Genomic DNA, 9,066 nt, shown 5'->3' on the forward strand with positions numbered 1-9,066 from the left:
AAGTTAGCCAGATGAATATATCAGGATGAATATATTTGTTGTCATATGCTCTTATTCCGAGAGCTGCTGGTTTGATTACCAAACACTTGAATTGAGTCCTTGGGTTTTGGTTCTGTATTCACCTAAATAAATGAGTAGTGTATATATATAGTATATATAGATGTGATTCGTTGTAACAGACTATAATCTCATACAACACATGCAAGAGCTCATCTTAGTTCTTACAGCTAAAAATATGATCACCAAATACCAAAGTTAAGAAAAGTATATTTATTTGGTTCTCCTTTTTGTTTGATGACAAAGTACATCTCATTAACAGTAGCACAGAAAAGAACAATTTTGAACCTATGTGAGATGGAACATAACAGAAGACAGTAAACACATGAAGTGGCATGTGACACCTTTCACCAGATTTAGCAGCAATTACAATTTCCGTAATGCACTCAATATCATGCTTCCAAAATCAACAAAGCAAACTCGTTCTTTTGAAGCTTCTGAAGCACTCCCTACATTGGTGTACCTTTTCCGTATTTAGTTCTGAGAAATGCAGAATTCTGTGTGTATCAAGTTACCAAACGTACACATAAATGAACCAAACAAAAAACCCCACCCCAAAAAGCAGTAAGCCTCAGTCTTTACTGTTAGAACAGAGAGGAGCAGCTCTTTCATTATCAGACATGCTTCATACAAGCTCACACGCTTCTCCCATCTCTCATATATACACTGCCTACCCAGATGGAGGGGTTTTTTTTTGCCCCAAAGTGTTTTTCATTTATATACATAGGAATCACTAAAAAGGTGAAAAAGGAATGAGGAAAGTGGATGGGGTAAGAGCGTCATTTTCTCTTAGGATTCTGGACTTCCGGGTAATATTTATTCCTACCATGCAGTACAGTTGCCTCTGAAGTGGGAACCATCCATCTCCATTAGTACCTTAAAGTAGGGAAGCTTCCCTGAATAATTTTTTCCAAAATGGGAAGTTACGTGACTGAAACATCGTGGGGCTTTCTCCTCAAGAAAAAAACCCAAACAAACAAACCACAAAAAAACCACCACCTTCCAATGTCAGTTAAAAATAACCACTTTCAGAAAATGAATGTACAGCTGGTTCCTGGTTAAGGTTGTGAAGTTAAATGAAGAAAGCTTCTCCCATTTGAGAAGCTACAGTAAGATACTCTCTTACTCCTTCCATTCCCTCCCTTTGCATGGAGGACTCATTCTCAAGAGTAATATATGCTAAAAGGGAGGAATAATTTAAATGTAGGGGTATATGGCACCTGAAATTTACCAAGCCATGCAAATTTAAAGCTATTACAGTGGAAGACTTAAAAAAAAAGTTAGTTTCCCTTATTAAGCACAAACATTAATCAAACCTTTAAGCCACACAACATTAACATGCATCACTCTTAACACTCAAATCAGCCTTATTTCTTGGCACTTTTGATATCCTTCTAGCCAAGTTATATACACACCTGTAATATGTCTCACTATAACCACCATGCAGAAATGTGTACGACTGTGCAGTCATACACTCTTGTGCGATTCCCTATTATATAAAAATAACATGCTATGGTACAGTTGATGAAGCCAAGATACAAAATACAGATGCACTGCATGACAGTTTCTTTAAATAAGGCTTAATTCTGTCCTGAATGCATTATTACACGAGACACACGTTGAAGACATGAAAATACTAGAAGAATACAGTTTTCTTACATCAGAAAACAAACCTTTTCAATACTTAAATAAATAGCCATTAAATACCAATTTTATCTCCTTTTAGAAATGTTGTTTTAAAAGTAACTGACACTCATTTCCTTCTTCTAACAGATGTTCTTCTGTTCAAAGATAAATTGCAGGTTAAGGCATGAGTATATTCTCCTTTTCAACTTACCATACCTTTAAAAACAGTCATACTACGCTATACTTCCTTCAACAGAATAAATTTAGTAAATAATTTACTAAAGTCTTCTGAGGAAGCATGTATTTGAACAGGTAAAGTGCCCATATGAAAACAAATACATGGGTTTATATAGTTAAGAAAACACGCAGTTTTAAACAGTCCAGATCTTTCACCCTTTATTCATCATCTAAGCATCCAAATACTGTAAGTATGTGAAACCAGGTATGAAATTTCCAGTCTTCACTATTTAAGTAAGACTCAAAACTCCAGTCAGAATCAGAAACCTCATGTATCTGGTGCAGCACTGGAGTCATGAAATGCAAGCTTAGGCAGAATTTGTGACAAAATAAGAAAAGATTTCCCAGCTCTTAAGAGAATTAAGATACATGTTTTTGCTACTGTAACTTTATTATTTCATTCAAAACACCATAAAGCGTCAGTGTGCTTAACAATGGATTTCCCCATCCTCCCTTCCCACCCCCAAAGAACAGTGGTGATGATGAAAATAATGATAGCTGCAGTGAACTTCTATTTCAAGTCCTGGTATTCACTTATCCTTAGTCTAGGAGGAAAGTGGTTTACTTTTCAGGAGTAGTTACGAAGTCCACCGCCACCAAGCTACCTTCATTCTGTCCCACACAGCCGAGAGTGAGTCAAACGCAGGGCGAACATCAAGGATAGTGAACTGGTAGTTCTTATCTACTGCTCCACCATCGTAGTAATCAATAACGTATCTCACTTCTTTTCCACATCGGTCAACAATCCAATCATGTCTGTCAAAGGGAAGTTCATATCTGGAAAGACAGATAATAGACCATGTAGATATTTTAATGGATATTATGAACCTTGGAGAGGAAGTCCTATTTAAGAAGATTTTTTTATCTATCCAGATACTGGCATAAGATCCCCACTAGTACTTCTATCTTCTGGTAATTATAACTTGCAATTCCAGTTCTGAAACATCGTAAAATAAATTCTATACCATGTTTTCAGACACATCTCACTACCCTCCCACCTCACTGGAAGACCTTTCCTCCCCACGTACCCCATCCATGAACGTATTCTGGCTCTTGGTGAATACTCCTTTGCTTTGCCTCCAAACCGCATCAGTGATGGTCCACACGGACATTCCCTGTGCACACAATTAAAAAAGACAATACTTTTTACCTTTTAAAACAGTATTATTTTAAGTGTTTAAAACACTATGGTAATTTGTTTTAGCAACAGAAAAACCGAATAGGAGAAAGAGCAACAGTGAAGGATTAATTGCAAGTGATCTAAACGAGCTTTTCTTTTTTTTTTAACAGGTTTGAAAAGTCCCCCAGTTTCTGGCAGCACTTACTGCTGGTATGATAAAGTACCTTTGATATGCTTCACACCATTGTTCTAACTTCTCAATAGAGCAGTTCTCAGCAAATCTAATCCACAGATTTAATAGATTAAAGAACAGAAAACCATAATCCAAACTACCATGTAACAAAGATCATGGAATTTCAGAGAACAATTTCTACGTACAGAATGCTTAACTAGTCTGTCTCTTCTAGGAACAGGGACTATACTGACCTAAAAGGTGACAGCTGGTTTTACACCAGTCACTTTTCATCTAAGTTTACATCTCCTTTTTTGTCATGACATAAAGATCTCAATTAAGTAATTCCCAAATAGATAAAATAAAGAGTTAACTTCTCCAAATCCTCATTATACGCACACCACCAAAATGCTCATAAGTTTTATCAACATAGTAATTATTCAGTTGTAGTTAAGCTCTTCTGGATAATCTTCCTCCATATTAATCAAAATGCAGGCTCCTACAAGACTGTAACTTTTGAGACGTATCAGCACCAAAATATTTCTGCGAAAACTAAAGAGACATTCTACTTTCAAAGAATTGCAAAAGCAAGAGCTAAACCAAAGGATTTGCTTTTCACTTCACATGTACGTACACAGCATGAAGAGCTTCCCACTTCAAAATCTCCTTCCAAGCTTGCTCATTATTTTGGTTGTGAATCTTAATGATGTTGGTCATGTCTTCACCTGTTATGTCATCATCTTTCCACCTCCACCTAAAAAATTAGAATATGAAAAGCTTACAAGCATTACAGCACAACTACTCCACCTTCCTCAGTTTATCTGATGGGCTTTTGAATCAAGAGATTTAAGGTTTTATGCAAAGACACAAAGCAAGTATGGAAACTTCTGGCTCATCTGCTTAAGCATCTTGAGAACTACTTCCATTTTCTGTGCAAAAGTGTAGTTATCAAAGTTATCATCATAGAGATCCACAAATTCTAGTTAGCTAAATTAACAGCTTAACTGGATCAGAAAGTTATCAGGGTGTGCAAACATCAGCACTTCCACGGTATTCGTAAAAATGCTTAGGAAAAATCCCACTTGCATTCCTAATGCACAGAAGTCCTGTATTCAATAAATTTTGCATAGTTAGAAATGCCTTTCATCTCTCTGACCCTGCACTATGACTACATGCGTGCTTCCTTTTTAACAGGCATAACATTGAACACATTTAAGTGTTTACAGGATCAAAATTTGTGTGCTCAATATAGACTGCTTATGACATATTAAGAACAATATTGACATGTAGAACTAAGAATTACTATTGCTTTAATAGTAACCACCTTTGAAGTTGATCTGTGTCAGAATGACAAACAAGTAATTACAAAAGAATGAGGAAACAGCAGCACAGAAGGTTTTTTAGGCCACAGGAGACATCTAGCATTCAGTTAGATCTTGCCTACACTGAATTGTTGTAAAGACTGAAAACATCTACTTGTCAAACAATTTCCACGTTTTTAGCAATTTTGCAAAGTCAAGTTAGATGTTCTCACATAGAACTTTTACTATCAGTTTATAGGATTAGCATGAAGCCGATTGAGTTTGAAAGCTGGCAACCATGCAAAGTTTGTCTGCGCCTATGTACTGACTTTTAAGAAAATCTTCTGAGATAGTAGCAATTGCCTGACACTCCCTATCACCTTGCTGATCACTAGAGAAGATATGGCTTTGAGACCAGCTCACCCTTTAAATCAAAGCTGTTTATAAAAATAGAAATTTTTAAAAGAGCTAGTTAAGTATTTACTGCTTAGAGCCCACAAACTTTTAAATAATATCGATGAATAGTAACTAATGATATTACTTCATGAGTTTCAGGCTCACAGATTTCATCTGATAATTCATAGTGTATTTACCCTTTTCTTATCATAGCATTCCAGAACATTTGCTCTGAAGGGTAGACCCATTTCTTGTCAGAATGTGCTCTAGGAATGGAAGATTCTTCTCTAACAGTTGACAATGGAAATGGTTGACCTGCGGATGGCTGCTGATTAGGAGGAGGCATCTAGAAAACAAGGAGAATCAACAATAAACAAGAGTATGAAAACTTTTTTTATGTAATGCTGTTTAAGAAAAATCAAAGCGTAATCAATCAGCTGCTACCAAGAAGTTCTGCCTTTATTTAAGTCTACCAAAATTACCTTTCTCTTTTACAGCAGAACTCTGCATAAGTTCGTCATATGAAGACTAAAGGAACCCCTTTGCCTAAACTTCAACTTTCATAAGAGCAGTGCTTTTTTTTTTTTTTTTTTTTCCTTTGTAAATCAAAGGAAATCTCAGAGAGACCCGAATCAGAACTCATCCATATTGCTATTACACAGAACCTAAAACCCACTAATGTAGCATAAAAACCATGCATGTAACTAACAAACAGACATAGACATCAAAAAATATTTACAAACTGGAAAACCACCTTTTATCAAAAGATGTAAATTTGAAGAGAATGTTAAATAAGACATAACTTGTTTTTATACAAATATTTGCACACAAAATGAAAAAAAGTGGTGTTAAAAATTAAAAAATAACATTATTTGCCAGAGTTCCCACCTTGGACAGTATCAGTATTTACATTCTAGGGAGAGTATTTCAGAAGAAACAAGACTGAAGAAAACATCTGAAATAAGCAAAAGTTACCATGTTGCTAGGATCTATGTCATCTTTCATTTGAGATGCACCAGACTTCACTGGACATGCTACGAATTCATACGCTCTTTCTTGATGTGCAGGAACATCGTCTGCGTTCTCAGTTCTATGATCAGGAGTCTTCATGTGCATGGGACAACCTGAAATACAGAAAAAAAGGGTATATGTTTTGCTACAAAATGAAAACTCTTAAGACCCGACAGGAAACGGAAAACAGTTCATTGAACGCTCACATAAATACAAACTGGTATTTCGCTTTTTCTTCTGAGTTTTGCAACAGTTTTAACTGTTCTCTTTCCCGCATTTTAGGACCCAGCACCATGGTAAGATCTTAGCGTCTTATGTAGCCTTGAACGCTCACTCCCCACCTCATGCTAGCCTCTATACTGAACTGTTTGTACTTAAGATTTCCACAGCAATGTTAATCAGAGTGTTGACTGTGTCAACGAAGGAGCTGATGTTCTCCTCCTTCTCCAGACATTCATCTTATTCCACCCTTCTCGTGCCCTTTTCCAGCTGCATGTTCTCTGGCGAAAACCACCTGCCCCCAGCTACTGTCTTTGCAGGGGCCCCTGCACCTACCTGACCCTTTGTGGCTGTACCATTCAATGGGAATAATTTGCAGGACCCCTCGAAACATGACAATCGGGATCGACCCACAGGTTCTACAGCAAGCACCTACTGTCTCTACAGACAAAGCAGCTTGCATGCTGTTCTGGTGAACAACTGACTCCTTTTCATGAAAAGTTACTTGAGAGCTATTTTTGCTAAAGGAAAAACTCAAGTTTTTATTTGTAGAATAATTTCTTTTTTTTTTCCCCCCAAATATTTTTCAATCTGTTTTCCATCTAGAGAGTTTATTTCATTTGAGCTTCAAGAATAATTACCACTCATTTTTTCCTGATGCATAGGACATTCTGAAGGCGGAGATGCTGTCTGATATTGCTTGGATGCATTTGGCGACTGACCTGCAGCAGCCGGGGAGGACGCAGACAAACCCATGGCTTCCGCGCACCGGGTCTTTTTAGATCAAGTTTCTAAAGAAAATAAAGCGAACACCTGTAACGCAGAACTACACCGGTTATTTATTAAGGTGAACGCCAGTACAGGTATGTCGCTGCATCACAAACTGAAGAAAATGAATAAGAAATCCGTTTAATAAACACCCAGCCTGAATAAAAATCCACAGCGCCCACCAGGACTGACGGCGAAGGATCTCGCGTGGGACCAGCGGTGCGGGGCTCCCCACCGGTAACACCCACACCTACACCCACACCCGCCGCCCAGCCCGTCTCCTCACGCCCACTGGCGGCGGGGCGGGGTGAGGCCGCGCGGCCGGGGGGGGGGGCTCTGCCCGCACCCCGAATCCCGCCGCAGCCCCGCCAGGCCCGCCCCGGGCAGCGACACCCACACGCCGCCTGGAACGCCGCGCCCGAGGCCGCGGCACCGTTACACACACCGTGACCGACCCCGCCGCGGGCAAGGTCAGGCCCGCCCCCCGTTGCCCGGCCGGACCCGCCCGGCCCGGCCCGGCCCGGCCCGGCCCAGCGGCGCGCGCCCTCCCTCAGCACCCGCCTCCCGCCGTCGCTACCGCGCGGCGCGTCCCCAGGAGCCGCCGCCGCCGCCGCCGCCGCCAGCTCGGCCCGGCCCGCGGCTCCGCGGCCGGCCCCCAAGGCAGCACGACGCCACGCGCCCCACCTCGCGAGAACGCGGCGGCGCCGCCGGCCCGCTCCGCTCCGCGCCTGCGCCCGCCGCCGGCGGGAGGGGCGGGGCCCGCGCCGCCGGGCCTGGCGGCGGGCTGAGGGCGGGGGCAGGCGCCGGCGCTGTTGCGTTGCGGAGCGACGGGCGGGCGGGCCCAGGGCCGCAGGCCGTCGCCGCTCCGCCGGGAGGTCGCACCGGGGGCCGGTCGCCGCCGAGCGGCCGCGGCGCCGCCTGCAGGCGGCGGCCTTCAGCGGCCCGGCGGCGAAGGAGGGCCGCTGGGACCGCCTGGAAGGGCAGGGCGCCGGCGGGCCGCGGCGGCAGGGGCGGGGAGAGGCCTTGTTCTGCGGAGAGTTAACGGCTCCCGCAAGCGGGAATGGAGAGGGGGCGCCTGAGGGCTGCTGCGTTTATTTAAGGCACACGTAAGAGTACAAAAGCTGTTTCGGAATTGGCCAACAACGGGCAGTTCTGCGTACTGAGGCTCACGGTCAGCCCCCGTACAGCTGTGTTGGCGCGAGCTACCTGTGATCTTAAGTGCTGGGGTTTTGTTCGTGAAATCGTTATCCCTGACAACTGCAAATATTTAATTTTTTTGTAAAAGAAAATTAGAAAAAATACTGAACGTACTAGCAGCGTGAGTCATGTTGTAAAAGTGTATCCCTTCTAGTATTAAACTGTGGGAGGTATTAGGTTCCTTAAGATGGTTTTTAAACAGCAACTAGTCAAGAAAAGTATTGCAGCTCTTTAAGATTTAGTAAGAGTATTGCCATATTTCAATGCGAGAAGATGCCGTTTAACTATACGCGTGAAATACCGTGCATAACACCGCAGTTTGACGATTTGGAAAACGGAGCTCATTTTGTATCAGAGCAAGGAAGGCTACTTCCATCCCATCCCCTTTTGACTAACAGGATAAGATGTAGCTATGCAGTAACAGCTGTAGCAGCGAGTACAAACGCTGCAGGACTATTCCAATGTTCATCCCACAACATGGAGTCTCAGTAGGCTGCCGAGTGCAAAAGGCAAGTGGGGAGACACAAGAAAAACATTCATTATAAATATGTAACAATTTGATCAAAAAAGCCAATTTTTTTTAAACATCTTATTTCATTGGAGCAATTAAAAACAAAATTAAAGTGGGAAAGAATTTAAGCTTCAAGTGGCCCAGTTACTACGTTAACTTTGAACAAAGAAAATCCAAATTCAAATCTGGAAGAGGGGTCTCCTGTACCCTCTGTATGTATTTTGGTGTAAAGAAAGAAGTGAGTGATTCTCTCCCATTTCTTTTGAAAAAGATCAGAAAGATTAATAAAGACAAATTCTAAACCACACTGAAGCAGTTCTAACAAGCACTATTTCAAGTTATGTAACAACCTGAATTTTAAAACTTTTTATACATTCCCCTCAAGAATGCTTTTAAGAACATGTTCACATACCATCTTTCAAAATAGGATCTTTCTTATTAACGAGGACGT

General features: G+C 41.6%; 1 protein-coding gene across 4 annotated transcripts; it reads right to left on the minus strand.

Annotated features, from left to right (window-relative positions):
- Positions 1 to 255: 255 nt before the first annotated feature.
- On the minus strand, positions 256 to 7,646 carry LOC115349697 (holocytochrome c-type synthase). 4 transcript variants are annotated; one of them, XM_030034290.2, is made up of 7 exons: positions 7,592 to 7,646; positions 6,781 to 6,930; positions 5,885 to 6,033; positions 5,107 to 5,255; positions 3,847 to 3,966; positions 2,949 to 3,035; positions 256 to 2,697 (listed from the first exon to the last, which is right to left on the minus strand). In XM_030034290.2, exons 2-7 carry the CDS (start codon positions 6,893 to 6,895, stop codon positions 2,499 to 2,501), a joined length of 819 nt encoding a protein of 272 aa, XP_029890150.1. In that variant the 5' UTR covers positions 6,896 to 6,930; positions 7,592 to 7,646; the 3' UTR covers positions 256 to 2,498. The 4 variants fall into 4 exon arrangements, with proteins under 4 accessions (XP_029890150.1, XP_029890151.1, XP_029890153.1 ...); XM_030034291.2 differs by lacking the exon at positions 7,592 to 7,646 and adding an exon at positions 7,485 to 7,576; XM_030034293.2 differs by lacking the exon at positions 7,592 to 7,646 and adding an exon at positions 7,469 to 7,487.
- Between the last annotated feature and the right edge of the window lie 1,420 nt (positions 7,647 to 9,066).

This window comes from Aquila chrysaetos, chromosome 12, assembly GCF_900496995.4.
Source record: "Aquila chrysaetos chrysaetos chromosome 12, bAquChr1.4, whole genome shotgun sequence".
NCBI lineage: Eukaryota > Metazoa > Chordata > Aves > Accipitriformes > Accipitridae > Aquila > Aquila chrysaetos.